General features: G+C 37.9%; 1 protein-coding gene across 5 annotated transcripts in view; it reads right to left on the bottom strand.

Moving 5' to 3' along the window:
• Positions 1 to 437: 437 nt before the first annotated feature.
• The window catches only part of BRCC3 (BRCA1/BRCA2-containing complex subunit 3), a 76,586-nt gene continuing 54,292 nt past the window's right edge, over positions 438 to 22,731 (bottom strand). For 4 of the 5 annotated variants that reach the window (XM_082864072.1, XM_082864075.1, XM_082864074.1 and 1 more), the window contains 4 exons: positions 7,566 to 7,697; positions 7,024 to 7,067; positions 3,182 to 3,351; positions 438 to 2,082 (listed from right to left, as the gene is read on the bottom strand). In XM_082864072.1, the coding sequence (XP_082720198.1) occupies positions 3,200 to 3,351; positions 7,024 to 7,067; positions 7,566 to 7,697 (328 nt within the window). In that variant the 3' untranslated portion in view covers positions 438 to 2,082; positions 3,182 to 3,199. The remainder of the gene's footprint in view (positions 2,083 to 3,181; positions 3,352 to 7,023; positions 7,068 to 7,565; positions 7,698 to 22,731) is intronic. The other variant, XM_082864073.1, reaches the window with a different exon arrangement.

Below are 22,731 nucleotides of genomic sequence, written 5' to 3'. Positions count from 1 at the left end.
GTTCCACATTTAGCTGTATTTCTGACGTATTTGTGGGGAGGAAGGTGATCTCCACATCTTACTCTTCTGCCATCTTGAAGCTCCTCCCCTTTTCATGTTTATAAGTAATTTCTCTGACACTGACAAACCTAGCTTCCACTTTCCTCAATACATTTACTTATTTGCTCCATCAGTTGACTTACTTGTTTAATGTACCTGATTGCTGGCTGCACAACAGTTTCCACTAGATATCCCCCACCAAGGCACTCATGCAGTAATCCCAGCCCTGCTTCCTCAGCCACCAGGTACTTTGACACTTCCATGTACCTGCCTCCTCTCCCCGAATCCTATTTTACAGATTACAACTCGAATTATCAGGTTAGAAAAAGAATTTCAAATTGCCATAACTCTGTCAATGTAAATAGCTTAGAAGGGACATGTGCAGAAGGTTTGTCTGTAAAAATATTCAAATCATTTTATTCCCCCTCAGATTTTATCACTCTTTTCTTATTACACAAAATACGTACCATACCTCCTAGTTCCTTATTTAATACTTACAACTTTTTATTTTGCAATAATTATAGATTAACAGGAAGTTGCAAAAATAGTACAGGGAGTCCCATGTGCCCTTCACCCAGTTTCCTCCAGTGGTAAGATCTTACACATAACTATTGTACATCTTCAAAACCAACATATTGACAATGGTAGAATACTGCTAACTAGACTATAGACCTTATTTGGTTTCACCAAATTTTACATGCATTCATTTGTGGGTGTGTGTAGGCCTATGTAGTTTTAGCACAGATATAGATTCATGTAATAAACACCACAATCAAGATACAGAACTGTTCCATCAGCACAAAGCAATTCATTGTGTTATCCCTTTATAGTCACCCATATCCCATACCCCCTCCAGTCCCTATCCCTGTCAACCATTAATCTGTTCTTCACTTCTATAATTTTGTCATTTCAAGAATTCATACAAATGCAGTCATACAGTATGTGAGCTTTTAAGACTGGCTGTTTTTCATTCATCATTATACCCTTGAGGTCCATCCAAGTCGTGTGTATCAACAGTCTGTTCCTTTTCATTGCAGAGTAGTATTGCATGGTGTGGTTTAACCACACACTCAACTGCAGGTCATCTGGGTTGTTTCCAGTTTGGGGCTATTACAAATGATACTGCCAAGAATGTCTGTATAGAAGTTTCTGTGCCAAAATAGGTTTCATTTCTTTGGGATAAATGTCCAGGACAACAATTGCTGGGTAATAAAGTACATGTATGTTTAACTCTATTAGAAATTTTTAAACTCTTTTTTTCAGAGTGGCTTACATTATACATTCTGTTCAACAATGTATGAGAGATCCGGTTTGTATGCTCAACAGCATCTGGTATTTTCACTGTTTTTTCTTTAGCCATTCTGGTAAGTATGTAGTTATAATTCACTGTGGTTTTAATTTGCATTCCCTGATGACTAATGAAGTTCAACATCTTTTCCTGTGCTTGCTTGCCTTCGATACACCCTCTTTAGTGCTATGTCTATTCATGTCTTCTGCTCATTTTCTAATTGGATTGTTTTTTACTCGACTTTATTCTAGATAAATGGTTTGCAAGTAATTTCTCTCAATAATTTCCTCCTCTTAAATTTTTGACAGAGCAAAAGTTTTTCATTTTGATGAAGTCCAATATACAGTATCAACTTTTTCCTTTCACGATTGTGCTTCTGGGATGAAGGCCAAGAAGAACCTGTTGCCTAGCCCACGATCCTAAAGATCTTTCTATGATTTTTTTTCCTGAAAGTTTTACATCTTACATCTAAGTTCATGATACATTTTCGATTAATTTTTGTATAATGTATGCAGTTTAGGTCAAAATTCATTTTCTTTGCCAACTGCACCAGCATCATTTGTTGAAAAGACTATCCTTCCTCCATTGAATTGCTTTTGTACCTTTGTCAAAATCAGTTGCGCATATACCACACTGTCTTGATTACTGTAGGTTTATAGTAAGTCTTGAAGTCAGGTAATGTGAGTCTTCCAAATTTTTCTTCTTCAAAATTGATTTGGCTTAATTAATTTTACACCTGGATATTTTCATCCTTCCTACAGGAAAGAAAAGAATAGAGAAGAACTGTGGCTGTGGGAAATTAGGGAAAATACAACATTTACACTACATATGCCCTAGGGGAGTTCATGAACATTTCTGGGTTCCACTCCCAGAGTTGAAGTTTGGCCTCCAAATGATTATGGTGCATGTAGTTCTGGACTGTACTTTGAAATTTGAAAAACAATAATTTAGGGAGAAACAAGAAGAAAAAACAAAAACAACCCTTTGTCACTGTTGTTGGGATTGGGGCTTTCTTTGTTTTCTTTCTTTCTAACTCCTCCAATTCCCACTTTAATTTCTGGTCTGCAGTAGGCTTAGCTCTTTTCTGAAGACACACTTAGCATTTGTGGTTACACATGGTAAGAAGCTTGCAACAGAACTTTTTAAAGCATTATTTTTGTTACATCCTAAGTCCTGAATGTTTCTGGAAAAACACATTTATATTATACTGGAAATTCTTAGGGAAATAGGATCTGCTCAGTAGGAATTTGCTTCAGAGCCAAATATGCTAGAACTCATGTTTTTGGTTACAAAGAGCACCCACATAGATTCAACCTTTGCTAGGTATCTCAGAATACCTATTTTAGAGATCAAGAAGGAAGACATAAGACATATGCCTCTCAATGGGGGTAAAGAATAGAGGTGGGGTGCTGATGAGTCACCTTCACTTCATCCCACTAACCCTTGTGTACTTATTTATTTGTCCAACATCAGCATCATAACTACAAAACTGAACATGAAATACTCTTATTCCTTTAGCTTATTCTAGAGAAAAAATAAACACTTGAAATATGCTCCCCAGACATTTTATTACAGGATATCCTTGCCAATGTAACTTGCATAGCCTTTAAAAAAAAACTTTCATATTCTACTTAAATCACCCTGTATATGCTCTTTGTAGGCCGGTTCCAGGTAGGAGGGTTCATTAGGCCCTAATGAAACTTTTAGGAAGACATCTTATGTTTGTTTATCGTATGCATAAAATGCACCCATGGGGATATAAAAGGATCTGCTCCATCGTCTGCCTACACATCTCCTGTATATGAATTTTCAGACCATGTTTAATACATAAATTGGAAAACAAAAGTTTTTTACCCCATTTTGTCTCCTGCTTTATTCTAAAGAAGAAAGTTCTTGCATAAGCTCTTCCTTTTCTTGTTGCAACTCCTGCAAATGCTGTTGGTTTTGCTCCAGTCTGTCCTCCAGCCACTGCAGTAGAGGCCCGCTGACTGCCGACATCTGACTGCACAGGTTCTTGGTAAACACTTCAATAGGAAAAACACAGAGATAACAATCCACCACCAGTAGCGCCCAACAATGATTACAGAAAGAGGGGGAAGGAGGAGGACACAGAAAAAGTGCAGAAGTAGAACTGGCAGACAACTTTGTATGGGCAGCCAGGAGAAAGGCAGGAGAGCTGAGCAAAGAGGATACCTATTCGGAGGCCATCCTGAACATCCCTGGATCCATAAGGCAGACGGAAGCCTTGCTATGCAGAGAGCAGAAAGAGATCCAGCTTTTTACTTCCATAGCAAAAGGGTAAGAGCTACAGAAGAGTCTCTTTCCCCAGCTCTCAGACCTTCTCACTGTGAATGAACATAGCTTCCCAGTGAGCTAGAACTCTGTCTTCTGCAACTTAATTTTTCACGAGTTCAGAAAGAAAGTTGCTTACCAAGTGTTACATACATTGAAGAATCCATTAATGCAACTCACCTGAAAGCTTCTCTTTTAAAATGAGGAAAAAGCAGAGAGATGAAGGGAGTGATCACCTTTCACGTCTTCCTAGGAATGTTCAGCTTCACGGTAAGACGGAGATTCTGTGGCCCTCTTTTTAAAACAAATTCTGCCTAATGGAAATATCTTTTTCTCTCTTATGATACATGACTTATTAAAATGACCACTGTAAAATTGTGGAGTATACCTTCCAAGATATATGTATATGTGTGTGAACCTGTGTGCATATGTATATATACTTTTGAATAAAAATGGTTCTGATGAACCTAGGGGCAGGACAGGAATAAAGACACAGGTGTAGAGAGTGGACTTGAGGACACGGGGAGGCGGAAGGGTAAGCTGGGACGAAGAGAGAGTGGCATGGACATATATACACTACCAAATGTAAAACAGATAGCTAGTGGGAAGCAGCCACATAGCACAGGGAGATCAGCTTGGTGCTTTGTGACCACCTAGAGGGGTGGGATGGGGAGGGTGGGAGGGAGACTCAAGAGGGAGGAGATATGGGAACATATGTATATGTATAGCTGATTCACTTTGTTATAAAGCAGAAACTAACACAACATTTGTAAAGCAGTTACACTCCAATAAAGATGTTAAAATTTTTTTTTTTTTGAAAAACAGATTTGGGGGCCCCACTTTCACATCACTGAATTACAAACTCTCTTAAGACAGGCCTTGGAATCTGGGGGTTTTGTTTTTGTTATTATCGACCTCAGAGTGCTATATATATATATGTAATTTTTAAATAAATTTATTTATTTATTTTTGGCTGTGTTGGGTCTTCGTTTCTGTGCGTGGGCTTTCTCTAGTTGCGGCGAGCGGGGGCCGCTCTTCATCGCGGTGCGCGGGCCTCTCACTGTCGCGGCCTCTCTTGTTGCGGAGCACGGGCTCCAGACGCGCAGGCTCAGTAGTTGTGGCTCACGGGCCCAGTTGCTCCGCGGCATGTGGGATCCTCCCAGACCAGGGGTCGAACCCGTGTCCGCTACACTGGCAGGCAGATTCTCAACCACTGCGCCACCAGGGAAGCCAATTTTTTTTAAATAAAGTTAAAAAAACTGTATGATTTTGGACGTTACTTTTACCTCACATAACAATAAGCCATAGACACCTTCCTGTGTTGATAAAGCTCTACCTTTCCTCTTAACGGCTGTACAGCATTCGTCAGAATGGATGCACCAATTTAGTAAGTCTTCTGTTGATGGGCCTTTGCTATTATAAAGACTGCGATTAATATCCCTTTATGTTTGCACACTTTTCCTACAAATGTTTGAAGGATACATTTTTCGAAGTGGAATTGCTAGATTCAAGTTCACATATATTTAAAAATTATACCTCCAGGAACAGTATATGGGAGTGTTCACTTCCCTCACATCCTCATCTAATTCTCTGTCAATTTAATATTTGTTGAAAGAAAAGGAGAAAACCTGATGACTTTATCTTAATCCATACTTCTTTTATATATTATTATGAACAATTTGATTTTTCTGTAGGGCTCTATAAAAGTCTTTAATTCTTAGTCAGTCTTTTATGACTTCCTTATATTTTCCTCCTGTATTTTTTTTAACTTTTAATGAGCTTTATTGAGGTATAATTTACAGACAATAAATGACCCCACTTTAAGGGTACAGTTCAGTGAGTTTTGACAAATGCATACCCCTTTTAACCACCCTCCAGTCAAGATACAGGCCATTTCCATCAGCCCAGAGGCCCTTCTGGGTTCCCTCTGCAGCCGGTGCCCCTTCACCTTGGGCCACAGCAGCTACTGACCCATTTGCTGTCACCATAGGTTAGTTTAGCCTATTCTTAAATTCCATATAAATGGCACTATAGAGTATGTAGCACTTTGTGTGATGCCTCTTTCAGTTGGCATAATGAGATTCATCCAGGTTGTTCATGTATCAGTAGTGTGTTCTTTCCATTGCTGAGCAATACCTTGTTGTATGGATGGATCACACTTTGTTTATCCATTCACCCACTGACAGACAATTGGGTGTTCCCACTTTCTGGCTATTGTGAATAATGCTGCTACAAACATTCCTATACAAGTTTTTGTTTGAACACCTGTTTTCAACTCTTTGGGGTATATGCCTAGGAGAGGAACTGGTGGGACATTTGGTAGTTGTAATTGCCAATCTCTTTCCAAAGTGGTTGTACTATATTTAATAGTAGAAGTTTAAATATATCTGGAATTTATTTTTTGTGTAGGGCATTAAGTAGGAATTTATTTTTTTCCCATATGGAAATAGAAGTATAAACTAAGAAACAAATGAACTGTCCCAACACTATTTAGTGAACAATCCATCCTTTTTAAAATTGATTTGAAGTAACATCTTTCTTAGATATAAATTCTTAAATATGTATACATGGGCTGTATTCAGTTCTACTGATTTATCTGTCCATGTTTGAATAATCAATATATATTTTTTAATTGCTGTGGCTTTAGAGTATGGCTACATATCATATATTACCTTATATTATTAACTCTTTGCCATGTTTTACCTCCAGATAAAAATGATGGGACAGATAAACCAAGCCAGCTCTGTCTTTTTCTCTCAAAGTACTTGCCTATAATACTTGGAAGCCTCCTCTTCTTCCTTCCTAGTGACTTTGCCAGAATGGCCTGGGAGTCAGGGTTAGTCAGAAGGTGTGGATGGGTAGGTGTGTATGTTGGGAAAAGTGATTTAGTGTGTATATTGTATTGAGCAGAAATCCTTGGCCTTGTATAGGAATTCCTTATATATTTATTTACATGAAAAGATCTCCCTCATGCGCTCCCTTTTATGTCTGTCTGTCTGTCTAGCCATCTCTTTCAACTCCCCCTACAATAGGCTGGTACTGATATGCTGGAAACCGGCTCACAAGAGCCAACTGTTGAAATTTCAGGAAGTTTGCAAACTGGTTACGGCCATGTTAGTTGTTTGAAATCAGCCACAGTAGGCGTGTTACACTATGGAAACTTGCAGACAAATCGGGGCCCTCCCTGTCTCCCTGAGAACTGGTGTTAAACGTGTCCAGTCACGTATAGTATTCAGTGGTCCACAGGATTCAATAGAAAAGTTGGGAGCAGGATTAGTGAATGGCAAAGCTCTTGGGAAAGAAAACTCATGGGTAATTTGTACTCATCACTTCAGTCACTTCAACTAAATTTGCTTCTGTCATGTGAGTATTTTACTGCCTGTACTCGAGAAAAACAATCTTACCTGAGCCATTATGGATCTTGGTTACTGAGTCCAGATGTGTAAGGCTAAAGGGATAAAATAGTTTAGGTTAGTAGCAAAGCAGCAGTTCATCTAATCCGTTTGGCAGTGGTCTGCTACAGACCTCTGCCAACCAGATTAGATAAATATGTATCATTGAACTTCCCATTATTGTTCCATTTTTCATGATTTGGGGGGATATAATTTTATTCAGAACGTTGAGATAATTCAAAGAAATAATTTTGAAATTATTGTCTCTCGCTGAAGCCTTCCTATAGTACACAGTACTTGGCAACAGGGCTACTAAGATGTTATTTTTAACAACTAAAAAAAGTGTCTTTGCCCCAGAAGCATCCAAAGTGCACCAGGAGAGAAACAAGTGTTAAAGAGATTGTTATCATACAGGGTGAGACATGTGATGGCTTTCTCACAGAGAGCTGAAAGGAAAGGGGGCTCACAGCTTGAGCTGCTAAAGACGAAAGGACAGGAGAGGAGAACAGGGACCAGGCCCGAGAATTGGGAAGAGGAGCAGCGAGGCTCTCTACCTGTGGATCCTCCTATACGCATCCTGCTCCTCTTGGCACAGGATCTTGGGCAGCTCAACTGCTGACTCAAGGCACACTTTCCCAATGGTTACATGAGGTACAATATGAATTGGAATTTCAATTCTCTCATACCTGTAAGACAGTCAGTTCAGGTCAGTTTTTGTTTGTTTGTTTCCAGCTTTACTGAGGTATAATTGACAAATAGGAATTATACGTATATATTTAAGGTGCACAAATTGATATTACGATATATATACACATTCAGAAATGATCACCACACTCAAGCTAATTAACATATCCATCACCTCACATAATTACCATTTTTTGTGGCGATTTAACATTTAAGATCTACCTTTTTAACAAATTTCAAGTACAAAATCACCAAGTCGTACATCAAATCGCCAGAACTCATTTATCCTAAAACTTTGTACCCTTAGACCAGGGGTCCCCAACCCCCAGGCCGCGGACCAGTACCGATCTGTGGAGGAGGAGGTGAGTGGTGGACGAGCGAAGGAAGCTTCATCTGCCACTCCCCGTTGCTCCCCAATGCTCACATTCCCGCCTGAACCATCCCCCCTCCGTCCACACCTGTGGAAAAACTGTCTTCCATGAAACCGGTTCCTGGTGCCAAAAAGCTTGGGGACCACTGCCTTAGACCAATACTTCCTCATTCTCCCCTCTACCCCCCGTGCCACAGCACCACCATTCTACTCTCTGGGTCTATTAGTTTGACTCTTAGATTCCACATATAAGTGAGAGCACACATTGCATTATTTGTCTTTCTCGGACTTATTTCACTCAGCATAATGTCCAGGTTGATCCATGTTTTTGCAAATGGTATGTATATATACATACGTATACACATACCACATTTTCTTTATCCATTTATCCACGGACAGACATTTAGGTTTTCATTCCTTGTGAATAACAAGGAATGTGATGAACATGGGAGCACAGATATCATTTTGAGACACTGATTTCATTTCCTTTGGATATATACCAAGAAGTTGGTAAGTTTTTAATACTGACTTGTCATAATCAGAAGTTTTCTATAGTTTTAATAGAAATTTGGGGACACAGTATGCTTCAAAGATTAAATATTCCGGTTACTTATTTAGTAACTCAATTCCAAAGGGGACAGAGTTCAAACTGAGCTCATGTGGGGAGCAAATTGGAAGTACATACATTTGCAGAGCCAATATTCTCATAGAAAATCTGAGGCCACTTTGTAAACTTAACAGAAGCCTTGGGGGTGCAAGGTCCTTATGCTCATTCCCCAGACAAGGGAAATAGCTAATTAATACTGTTTTCAGTCAAAAAGTTGCCAGTGAGGTTGAACACATTAATCACAAAGCCTGGGGAAGAGGAAATGTAGACTCTTCAGTGACTCCATCAGATTCATTATGTGGAAGGGATTACTCACATAAATACTCACTTGTTCTAACTCACTGTTCACCAGTGGCCCTCACTTCCCATTTTCTCCCCTGGAGGGAAATAGGTAAGTAATTTACAAATACTTCCATTTTCATGCTAGAGTGAGGTCAACCAATCTACCTCTAAATACTTCTCACCCCAAATCCACCTAACAGTGGGCTCAGTGGAGCAACCAGGTTGAGGGTCCCTGGCACTGTGTGACCTCATTGGCACATGGTGGTATATCAGCATAAGATCTAGCTCCCTCCTCTCTCTTTCCCACCCAGCAGAATGCGTCTGGCCCCCTCACCACTTCTATTCAAAATAATATTAGAAGTCCTGGCCAAAGAAATTAGGCAAGTAAAACAAAGGTATCTAAATTGGAAAGGATGAAGTAAAATTATCTGTTTGCAGATGACTTAATCTTATAGATAGAAAACCCAAAATACTCCTCCAACCCCCCCAAAACCGATTAGAACTAATAAATTCAGCAAGGTTGCAGGTGTCATCAGGGCCCCACATCTGAAAGCTCTAGAGGGGAAATCGTGCCTTGCCACTTGCAGATTCTCGTGGCTTGCGGAGATTCTTTGCTTGTGGCAGCGTAACTCCTATCTCTGTCTCCATCTGTGTATTTGCGAGGTGATCAAGTAATGAGGTTGGAGCCCTCATGAATGGGATCTTTATAAAAGTGTCTTTATAAAAGAGGGTATATTTCTGTAATCTTTCTTCTGTTCTATTGAACTCTGATCCTTTCACCAGTACCACCTGTCTTGATCATTATAGCTTAATAGCAACTCAGTATCTGGTAATGTGATTCCTCCCAATTTATTCTTGTTTCTCCAGATCTTTTTTTTTTTTTTTTTTTTTTTTGCGGTACGCGGGCCTCTCACTGTTGTGGCCTCTCCCATTGCGGAGCACAGGCTCCGGACGCGCAGGCTCAGTGGCCATGGCTCACGGGCCCAGCCGCTCCACGGCATGTGGGATCCTCCCGTACCGGGGCACGAACCCGTGTCTCCTGCATCAGCAGGCGGACTCTCAACCACTGCACCACCAGGGAAGCCCTCCCCAGATCTTTTTGGCTATTAAGGTTCTTTTGCCCTTTCATAAAATTTTAGAATCTAGTCCCTCAAAAAATTCTGCTGGGAATTTGATTGCTATTAAATCTATAGATTTGGGGAGAGTTGACATATTTGCTACTCTGACCTAATCCATGAACATGACATGTCTCTCCATTTATTTACTTATTTTTTATTTCTTATTTATTTTATTTTACATTTTTGGGTGCACCGGCCCTTCATTGCTGCGTGTGGCCTTTCTCTAGTTGTGACAAGCAGGGGCTATGCTTTGCTGCCGTGCGCGGGCTTCTCATTGCAGTGGCTTCTCTTGTTGCGGAGCACAGGCTCTAGGCGTGCGGGCTTCAGTAGTTGTGGCTCACGGGCTCTAGAGTGCAGGCTCAGTAGTTGTGGCGCACGGGTTTAGTTGCTCTGTGGCATGAGGGATCTTCCTGGACCAGGGCTCAAACCCATGTCCCCTGCACTGGCAGGCGGATTCTTAACCACTGCGCCACCAGGGAAGCCCCTCTCCATTTATTTAGATCTTTGATTTTATTCATGAGTTCTGAATTATTCAACATACAAATCCTGTATGTGTTCCTTCTATTTGCACACAACATGATTGTCTATATGAGGTTAGCAAGGTCATAAAGTACAAGATTAACACAGACACACAAATCAGTTCTGTTTCTATATTCCAGCAATGAACATTTGTAAATGAAAGCTTTTTAAAAATGCCACTCAAAATAGCTCCCCCCAAAATGAAGTACATTTAGGTTGTTTCCACATCTTGGCTATTGTGAATAATGCTGTAATAAACATGGGTGTGCAAATCTCTTTGAGATCCTGATCTCAATTCTGTTGGATATACATAGAGATTGCTGGATCATATGGTAATTTTAGTTTTAATTTTCTGAGGAACCTCCATATTGTTTTCCATACAGACTACACCATTTTACATTCCCAGGGCACAAGGTTTCCAACTTCTTCACATGCTTACCAAACATTTGTTCTTTTCTGTGTTTTTGATAATGGCCATCCTAGTGGGTGTGAATTGATATCTCACTGTGGTTTTGATTTGCATATTTTTAATGATTAGTGATGTTGAGCATCTTCTCATGTTTGCTGGCCATTTGTGTATCTTCTTTGGAGAAATGTCTGCTAAAGTCCTTTGCCCATTTTTAAATTGGGTTATTTTGTTGTTGAGTTGTAGGAATTCTCTTTATATTCTGGCTATTAACCCCTTATCAAATATATAATGGGCAAATATTTTCTCCCATGATGTAGGCTGCCTTTTCACTCTGTTAATTATTTCCTTTGATGATCAAAAAGTTTTTAAGTTTAATGTAGTGCATTTGTCTATTTTTGCTTTTGTTGCCTGTGCTTTTGGTGTAATATCCGAGAAGTCATTGCCAAATTCGATCTCATGAGCTTTTCCATTTTCTTCTGTGACTTTTATAGTTTTAGGTCTTACATTTAGGTTTTTATTCCACTTTGAGTTAGTTTTTGTATATTGTGTAAGGTAAGGGCCCAACTTTATTCTTTTGCATGTGACTATCCAGTTTTCCCAGCATCATTTATTGAAGAGAATGTTCTTTCCCCATCAATTGTTTTGGAACCTTGGTCAAAGATCATTTGACTACATACGTCAGAGTTTAATATGGGACTCATTCTGCTCCACTGGTTTTAATATCCGTTTTGTTTGTTTGTTTGTTTGTTTGTTTGCGTTATGTGGGCCTCTCACTGCTGTGGCCTCTCCCGTTGCAGAGCACAGGCTCCGGACACGCAGGCTCAGCGGCCGTGGCTCACGGGCCCAGCCGCTCCGCGGCACGTGGGATCCTCCCTGACCGGGGCACGAACCCGCGTCCCCTGCATCGGCAGGCGGACTCTCAACCACTGCGCCACCAGGGAAGCCCTAATATCCGTTTTTATGCTAGTACCACACTGTTTTGATTACTGTGGCTTTTTAGTAAGCTTTGAAATGAGGAAGTGTGAGACTTCCAATTTTGTTCTTCTTTTTCAAAATTGTTTTGGCTATTCAGGGTCCCTTGAGATTCCACATGAATTTTAGGATAGATTTTTCTATTTCTGTAGACAAACAAAACACAACGCTGTTGGGATTTTGATATGGACTGCATTAATTCTGTAAATCGCTTTGAGTAGTATTGACATCTTAACAATATTAAGTTATTCAGTCCATGTACATGGAATGTCTATTTATTTGTGTCTTCTTTTATTTCTTTCAGCAGCACTTTGCAGTTTTCACTGTACAAGCCTTTCACTTTTTGGCTAGGTTTATTCCTAAGTATTTTATTCATATTTATGCTATTGTAAATGGATTGTCCTCTTAATTTCCTTTTTGGATTGTTCATTGTTAGTGTGTACAAACACAACTGATTTTTTGGCACTGATTTAGTATCCTGCAACTTTGCTGAATTCATTCGTTCCAGTAGTTTTTTTAGTGGACTCTTTGGGGCTTTCTATGTATAAGATTATGTCATCTGTAAACAGAGATAATTTTACTTCCTCCTTTCCAATTTGGATGCTTTTTATTTCTTTTTCTTGCCTAATTGCTTCCAGTTCCATGTTGAATGCCCATTTTTAAATTGAGTTGCTTGTCTTTTTATTGTTTAGCATAAGAGTTCTTTACATATTCTGGATGCTATACCATAATCAATTGGGAGAAGCCACAATGGGGGCTTCTGGAAGGATAGTAAGTTTCATTTCTTGATATGTGTTGCAGTTTCATAGACACATTTCACTTTGTGAAAATTCATGGAGGTGGTGATCTGTGTTGAGGTTGTGTGGGTATGTTTATGAAAGCTGATTGAGCTGGACACATAATTAGTGTGCTCTTCTGTATGTGTGTTATACTTCAACTGAAAAGCTAAAATCAACAAACCAAACTAAGGTAATGAAGAAGCTCTAGAGTTTGCAAGAACTCACAGGTCAGAATACTAGTTTTGAAGTTTATAGCTGAAGGAATATTCAACAATTATTTATTGAGCACCAGGGATACAGTGATAAAAGGGAAGCATTTGTTTCAAGAATCTTACAATGTTAATAGAGAGACAAAATATTAAAATATACTGTTACAAGTATTATGACAAAGGAAATATAGGATTCTATTTAGTTCTCAGAAGGAGTACTAACTGGGTTGGTATTGGAGGTTGAGGGGTATCAGAGAAGAATTCCTAAAGTTGAGCTTAGTCTTCAAAAACGAGTGTTAGCCAGGCAATGGCTGGAGAAACAGGCCAGCTATGAAGGGCTTCAGGTTTGTTTTCTGTTTCTTTTATGAGGATGTTATGGAGCAGGACCATTTTGGAAAAGCTACAGCATAGATACCAGATAGAAGGGAAGGAAGACAGGAACACAATGGATGGGTAAAATGGAAACCAAAATTAAACGACTTTTTAAAAAATAATGAAAGTGAAAAGACTGCTACTATCCTAGCATCTATGAAATATAAAGCAGAGATCAGCAGAAATTCATAGCCTTAAGCACTTATATCAATAAAAATGAAAGACAAAAAATATATTAAATAAATTCCAAACCCCAAATGCTAAGATAAAGCACAAGAAAATAACCAAAATAAAACATAAGGAAGGAAATAATGAAAGATAAAATAAAAATTAATGAGAGTGGGAGCAGGAAAAAACAATCAAATTAATAAAAATGATTGTCTTGGGGGAAATTAACAAAATACACTACTAGCTAACATAATCAAGGCGGGAAAGGGACAAAGCACAAATATACAAAATACGAAATGACTAGGGGGAGATAACTGTGGAAATAGAAGAGATTTAAAATACCATAAGAGACTCTCTGGCAGATAGATCTCTATGCAAATAAATTTGAAAACGAGACAAAATGGATAATTTCTTAAGAAAATACAGTTTACCAAAATTGACCTCATTAGGAAAAAAAGCATAAATAGATCAATTACCATAAAAGAACCAGAGGAGTACATCAAGGAACTATCCCCTGCCCCCCAAATAAAAGGCCCTATTGCTTTCATAGAGGAATTGTCAAAGAATACATTGTCCCCAATGTTACATACATTGTACCAGAGCCTAGAAAATGAAAGAAAACTTCAAACAACTCTTATGAATCAAGTATAATATGGAAACCTAAACCTGATAAAAACAATACCAAAAAATTCCAAAAAGTTATCACTTATGACTGTTGATGCCAAAGTACTAAATAAAATATTAGCAAAAATAGCCCAACATCATATTAAGAAAACCCAGTAGGATGTTTTTCCAGGAAGGCAAGCTTGGTTCAATAGTTGGAAATCTATTAATATAATACATCATATTAATAGATCTAAAGAAAAAATTATGTTCATAGGTCCTGAAAAATTAACAAAATTCAACAGTCATTCCTGATTAAACACAGAACAAAAGAGGTAATTATGGATTTATGGATATTTTCTTAATAGGAAAAAGTATGTATACCTTAGTCCTGAATACAACCTTAATAGTGAAATGCTACAGGAATTTCACAAGGATCAGAAACAAAGTTAAGACTGCCTACTATTTTCCACTGTTATTTAAATATAAAGGAGATACTAGGCCATGCACTTACACATAAGAAATCAATTAGAGGCACAGGAACTGGAGAAGTAAAACTATTTCTATTTATGGATAAGACATAATATTTATCTGGAAAGCACTAGAGAATCAAAGGTAAAATTAATGCAAGGAATAAAATCGTTCTGGAAGGTAAAAACGTTAATACAGATATAATAGCCTTCAAATATACAAACAATAAAAAGAGTCACAATGGAAAAAAAAAACCATTCAAAATGCAAACAAAGAATCCCAGGTGCAGCAAAGTTTGAGAACCACTGTGTTAGAACACACAACCTCCGTCCCTGTCAGGCCTTCCAACATGCTGTTTCCTCTGCCTGAGGTTTCCCCCTATTTTTACTTGACTAATTTCTACTCACCCCTCAGAAGCCAGCTTAAGAATGCTTTCTTCAGCAAAGACTTCCCTGATTACCTTACAGCACTTATCACAGCTGCAACGAATTAGTTGTGTAATTAACTTTTAAATTTATTTTCCCCTATTCTTTTTTCCAGCTTTTTTGAGATATAATTGACATATAAATTGTGTAAGTTTAAGGTGTACAACGTGTTGATTTGATACTTACATATAGCAAAATGATTGCTACCATAGTAATAGCTAAGCCTCCATCAGGTCACATAATTTCCACTTCTTTTTTTGTGGTGAGAACATTAAAGATCTCTCTTTTGTAAGTCCTGACACTCAGGCCTCATCCTTTACCCCATTATAAAAATCACCATCTCTGGAGGAGGGACCCACACAGAATAATTTCACTGCCCTAAAAATTCTCTAAGCTCTGCCTATTCATCCCTCCCTCCTGTCAAACCCCCGGGAACCACTGATCCTTTTACTGTCTTTCCTTTTACAGCATGTCATTTTGTTGGAATCATACACTAGATAGCCTTTTCAGATTGGCTAGGTATAGTTTTTAAACTGCTTAAGTGTTTCCAATATTCAGCCAAGTTTGAGAATGAATGGTCTAACTCACGTTTCTTCCTCCACATCTTCCAATCTACTCAGGTCAAACCTTCCCTAACTTTTGGTGACAAAATATTCCCTAGAGTTGCAGAAGTAAAGCTTATTAGCCATTCTTTGGAAAGAAAAAATAAGGTCAGGTACATGAGTTTTCTAACAGTAAAAGAAAGCTTCTGATTAGCAAAGTGCTTTCTGGCTACATGTGAAACATCAAAGAGACTTGTAGTTCCATTACTCCCTAAGTCACAGACTTTCAAGGGGGAGAAGGTGAGAACTCTGCTAGCTCTAACAAGCTAGTTTGTTTACTTTCCTGTGACACTCATTTATATGGCTTATTCTTTCAAAATTGTGAGATAGGTTTTAGAGAAATTATGTCATAAAAAGATGGCTATTGTAAACATTCAGTTGATTCAAACATTGTATTAGTTATATAAATGATTTGATAATGAGCTTGCTCTGCTTTCTGCAAGATAATTTTTATTCAAATTTATAAAATTCTCTCATTGTGAATATGATGTTAAAGGACCAATCACATTATTCTCTTCCCATTTGTACAGAATTTTAAGAAATGAAGTGATTTTGAATTTTAAAAAAGGAAGGTAAAATAGGAATAAACCTAAACAAAACATGCACAAAATCTATATGAGAAAAACTTAGCACTTTCTTGAAAGACACAAAAGTAGACTACAGCAAATGGAAAGACATCCAGTGTTCTTAAAAGGGATGATGCAAACATCATAAAGATTAATTATAAATTAATTTATAAATTTAACACAATCACAATAACAATACCAAAAAGTTTTTGCTGGAGCTAGCCAAGTTGACAGTAAAGTTCACATGGAAAACTAAACATGTAAGAATAGGGAAACACAGAGAACGAAAACTTAATGAGGACTGGCTGTAGCAGACAGTAAAACATACAATAATTATGTGCCGGTACACAAATAGACAGCCAGACAGAATAGAAAGTCTAGAAATTGATCTAAACAAATAGGGAATTATTGAATGTGTAAAAGGAAGCATCTAAAATAACTGGGGTAAAGAATAGCTTTTTAGTAAGTGGTTTTGGGACAGGTGGGTAGCCATTTAGAAAGACATAAAATCAGATCCACATCTCATGATACACAAAATAAACTCTAAACTATATAGTTCTGACTTTTGACTTTTAGAACCATGTTGATATTTCACATACCCCAAAGGGGAAAAAATGTATGGGTTAAAAAAATTCTAAAATGGAAAATAACCAGGAAAAAGCCCTCTCTTTCAAAAGAATAATAATAACCACAGGGAAGCGGTGGAGGGCAAAAAGACAAAACTCAAGTAACTTTTGAACACATCTGAGTATGTACTCTCGGGAAGAAGACATAAAGAACTTCAAACAAATTTCGATCTTCAGTTAGTAGGTTAGTACTCAGTTCAGGCTGCTACAACAAAAATACCAGAGACTGGGTGGCTTCAACAACAGGATCTTATTTCTCATAGTCCTGGAGGCTAGGAAGTGCAAGATCAAGGTGCCAGCTGATTTGGTTTTTGGTAAAGGCACTCCTTCTGGTTTGCAGATACCTTCTTGCTGTGTCCACACATGGTGGAGAGAGTGATCCTCTCTTGTGTCTCTTCTTAAAAGGGCAGTAATCCCATTCACGAGGGCTCCACCCTCATGATCTAATTATCTTCCAAATGCTCCACCTCCAAATACCATCCCATTAGGGATTAGGGCTTCTATACAACATATGAATTTTGGGGTAGGTGGGGGGCCACAGACATCGAGTCCACAGCAGTTTGTATAGGTTAGCAATTCTGAAACTACTTTCCATATATTCTAGGATTGAGCAATAAGTTAACATATTATGGAACAGTTTCTCTAGGTCAGAGAAGAGAGTTGTAAGTATGGGAAGGGAGAATACTAGAATGAACCCTAAGATGTGGGAAAGGATTGGAGTTATTGGTTTGAACTCATGGGGTGTGTGTGTGTGTGTGTGTGTGTGTGTGTACATGAATATGCACACATACATACTTCTTCCTAGCTCTATCTACTGAGAGAGTCTAGAAGCAATGACACTCTAAGAGTAATGAGTATACCTAGCACCCAGACCTTGGTTTCTAAATAGCATTGTTAACTTAAAAGAACCACAGTACAGGCTAAGATGGAGGGATGGGGACCAGACTTACCCCCTTCTCGAAACAACTAAAAAAGTGTAAAAAGAAGAATAAAAAAGTGAAACAATGACTCACAAGACCTTGGAAAACAGGCAGTGAAGGACAGTGAAACCTGGGAGATGAGAAGCAAGATGAGTCTCAGCTTACTACATGAAGAAAGTTTCCAGGCTGCAGCAAAGGAAGGGGAAGCCCATCTAGAGCTTGAAAGTCTCCTTGAGTTGAGAAGAGAGAGCTGAGGCTCTGGGAGAGCCAAGGAGGCTTGAATTTGCAGGGAAAAGGACTGTGGAGGAGAAAGCAGCAGAGAATTCCAGAGATCTTTAGAGGGTCACCTTCAAGTGTTCAGTTGAGTAGTGATCAGGGCACATATGTGAGGAAACTACATAAGGCCAGGGGAACAATAACCCAGAAGGATTAAAGGGAACTATCCTCAAAGTATATCCAGGGCCAGTAATACTGCCTGTCCCCAAAAGCCTTAATGGGAAATCTCATAATTCAGAAGACAACAGAGTACTAAAAAGGGTCTAGCCTCAGGACTAGAGAAAATGAACCTTACGTTAAAGACTGCATTGTTTTTGCCTAATAAAGCTTAAAAGCAAGACCCAAAAGGATCAAACTATTTCTATTAACAGTATCTCAAAGCAAAGCTCAAGAATATTTTTAGGAATATAAATATATCTAACACCCAATAAGGTAAAATTCAAAATGTCTGCATTCAATCAAAAGTTGCCAGGCACGCAAAGCAGCAGAAAAATCCAACCCATAATGAGGAGAGAAAATCAAATGAAATTGACCCAGAAATGATGCATATCTAGCAACAGTAATTAGCAGACACATACATTAAAACAGATATTATAACTATTCTATATTTTCAAGAAGCTAGAGCAAAGATTAACATGTTAAGTAGAGACAGAAAGAAATAAAGACCCAAGTCAGACTTCTGGAAATGAAAATTACAAAACATGAGATAAAAAGTACACTGGATAGGGTTAACAGAAAATTAAACATTACAGAAAAAAGATCAGTGAACTTGAAGACATAGCAGTTGAGACTCTACAAAATAAATCACAGATTTATTTTCTATCAAAAAAATGATTAAAAGCAACGAACCATGAGACAATATCAAGTAGCCAAATATATGTGTAATTGGACTATCCAAAGAAGAGGAGTAGAACAGAAAACATGTTGTAGAAATAATGGCTTAGATTTTTCTAAATTTTTCTAAATTTTTGATGAAATTTTCCTAAATTTGATGAAAAATGTAAATCCACAGGTCTAAGAAGCTCAATGAAACCCAAGCACAGGACACATGAAAACAATTACACCATGGTACACTATAATCAAATAGTTTTAAACCAGTGATAAAGAGAATCTTAAAAGAAATCAGGAATTATTAAAGAAATGCAAATCAAAACTACAATGAGGTATCACCTCACACCAGTTAGAATGGGCATCATCAAAAAATCTACAAACAATAAATGCTGGAGAGGGTGTGGAGAAAAGGGAACCTTCTTGCACTGTTGGTGGGAATGTAAATTGATACAGCCACTATGGAGAACAGTATGGAGCTTCCTTAAAAAACTAAAAATAGAACTACCCTACAACCCAGCAATCCCACTACTGGGTATATACCCAGAGAAAACCATAATTCAAAAAGACACATGCACCCCAATGTTCATTGCAGCACTGTTTACAATAGCCAGGTCATGGAAGCAACCTAAATGTCCATCCACAGACGAATGGATAAAGAAGATGTGGTGGTACATATATACAATGGAATATTACTCAGCCATAAAAAGGAAAGAAATTGGGTCACTTGTAGGGACGTGGATGGACCTGGAGACTGTCATACAGAGTGAAATCAGAAAGAGAGAACAAATATTGTATATTAATGAATATTTGTGGAATCTAGAAAAATAGTACTGATGAACCGGTTTCCAAGGCAGAAACAGAGACACAGATATAGAAAACAAAAGTATGGACACCAAAGGGGGAAAGGGGGGTGTGGGATGAATTGGGAGATTGGGATTAACATATATACACTAATATGTATAAAATAGATGAGAATCTGCTGTATAGCACAGGGAACTCCATTGTACAGTAGAAACTAACACAACATTGTAAAACAACTATACCCCAATTAAAAAAAGAAATCAGGAAAAGAAGACAAATTAAGTAGACAGGAAAAAGGTAAAGATGATAGTCACTTTCTTGTTGGACAGTGGAGAAATCTTTATAGTTCTGAAAGAAAAAAAAAGTCAACCTACAGTTCTTTACCCATCGAAAACATGTTTTAAAACTGGAGTTGAAGTAAAGACGTTTTTCAGACATATAAAAGTTGAAAGAATATATTGCCAGAAGACTTGCATTATCAGAAATATTAAATGACATTCTTCAAGAAGAAAGAAAATGATGCCAGATGGAAACAAAGAAATGAAGAGCACTGGAAACGGTAAATACAGACATTTTTTCCTTAATTTAAGTTGCTTGGAAAGATAATCAACTATTTAAAGTAAAACTAATAACAACATACTATGGGTTTATAGCATACATACAAGTAAAATGTATGACAGTATTAGCACAAAAACCAGGAGGAGAGAAATGGAAGTACTGTGGTGCAAGGTTCTTAATACTGCATGTGAACTAGTATAATATTACTTCAAGGCAAACTGTGATAAGTAAAAAAATACATATATATATATACACACACACACACACACACCAGTGCTTTTCAACCAGCTGTGATTACACCCTTCAGGGAACATTTGGCACTGTCTGGAGACATTTTTGACTGTCACAACTAAGGAAGCGCTACTGGCATCTAGTGGGTGGAGGCCACAGATGCTGCTTAATATCCTACAATGCACAGGACTTCTCCTTGCTACTACAGTTGTCTGGCCTATGATGTCAATAGTGACAATGTTGAGAAACCCTACTAAAGTAATATAACAAAAGATTATCACTAATAAACCTACAAAGGAGGTAAAATTAAATCATAAAAATCACTCAATCCAAAAGAAGGCATAAGAAAGAGGAAAAAGTGAACAGAAATTAGATGAGACAAATATAGAAAACGAATAGACAATAGAAGCAAGATGGTAGATTTTAAACCTAACCTCATTAATAATCACATTAAATGTAAAGGATCCAAATATGTCAATTAAATGGCAGAGATTGTCAGATTGGATAATTCCTAGACCCAACTATATGCTAACTACAAAAATCACACTTTACATTTAAAGACACAAATAAGTTAAAAGATACAACATGCTAACAAAACTCAAAAGAGAGTAAGTGTGGTTATACTAATATCAAAGTTAATTTCAGAGAGAAGAATATTAACAGAGATGAAGATAATTTCCTAATGATAAAAAGGTTAATTCATAAAAAATACATAGGGCTTCCCTGGTGGCGCAGTGGTTGAGAGTCCGCCTGCCGATGCAGGGGACACCAGGGTTTGTGCCCTGGTCTGGGAAGATCCCACATGCCACGGAGCGGCTGGGCCCGTGAGCCATGGCCGCTGAGCCTGCGTGTCTGGAGCCTGTGCTCCGCAACGGGAGAGGCCACGACAGTGAGAGGCCCGCGTACCGCAAAAAAAAAAAAAAAAAAAAACCATAAAAAATACATAACAGTCCTAAACATGTAGGCACACAATAACAGAGCTTCAGAAGCTATAAATAAAAAACTGATAGAATCATGAGGAAAATAGACAAATCTACAATTATAGAGATGTCAATACCCTTCCTTCAAAAACTGATAGAACAGTGCACACAAATGCCAGTAAAAGTAAAGACTTGAACTACATTATAAAACATCTTGATTTATATGAGTCTCCTTATTCCTAGTCATTGATTTTTTTCAAGGTTCAGGCCAGTCATCTTGTAGAATGTGCCACATTTTGGATTTGAATATTTTATTATTACACCCAGGTCTGGCAAGAATACTACATAGGTATTGTTGTACCTAGGTTTGTTGTATACATGAAGTTTTAAAAACTCATTCTTATAGAAAAATTATTAGTAAAAACAAACAAAAATATAAAGCATGAGATTAAAAAAAGAAACATTCTAGCTTGGTTTAAAATAAAATTTCCACTCTTTTCTTTTTCCTTGTGCCTAAGAAATGAGCACAATGTTCACATTTGCACCTGTATATTTGCTGGCATTCTGTCACCTGTGTATGTGTTGTATTTTAACAACAACAACAAAAATGTCTTAAGGGCAAAGCTTTTCTCTTCCTTTATTTTTCACAAAATGTGTATTCCAGTCTGCTAAGTCTTCTTGTTACCACAGAGTAAATTATATTTAAAGAATGAGCTGGGGAGGGAAAAATCTGTACTGGAAATATTTAAGGGATGAATTGGAAGGGAAAAAAATCAGTATTGAAGAGAAAAGGGCAATTACTATCTTAGGCAGCCTTCTGAGTAATTAGTGCTATACAATCTCAGACTGCATACCAGCTGTTAAGTTGAGTAAATGTCTTTATTTTTATTGGTTTTGCCCTTTATATCTCTAAATGAGAAACAATAAAGAGATTTTGATTAACTTAAAAAAAACTTAACCTAATTGATATTTCTAAGCATACTCTACCCAACAGCAAAATACATATCCTTTTCAGGTGTACACAGAAAAGTTACCTATATAGACCACATTCTGGGTCATAAAACATTCTCAATGTATGGCATGGGGAACACAATCAATAATATTATAATAACTTTGTATGGTGACAGATGGTAATTTGACTTACCGTGGTGATTGTTTTGTAAGGTATAGAATTATTGAATCACTGTGTTGTGCACCTGGAACTAACATAGTATTGTAGGTCAATTATACTTCAATTTTAAAAATTAGGACTTCCCTGGTGGCACAGTGGTTAAGAACCCGCCTGCCAATGCAGGGGACACGGGTTCGAGCCCTGGTCCGGGAAGACCCCACATGCTGCAGAGCAACTAAGCCCAGGTGCCACAACTACTGAGCCTGTGCTCTAGAGCCCGTGAGCTGCAA

This window comes from Leucopleurus acutus (assembly GCF_964270905.1).
Source record: "Leucopleurus acutus genome assembly, chromosome: X".
In the NCBI taxonomy this organism is placed as follows: domain Eukaryota; kingdom Metazoa; phylum Chordata; class Mammalia; order Artiodactyla; family Delphinidae; genus Leucopleurus; species Leucopleurus acutus.
Note: the sequence above shows the minus strand (reverse complement) of the source record. Positions and strands in the feature narration are given on the sequence as shown.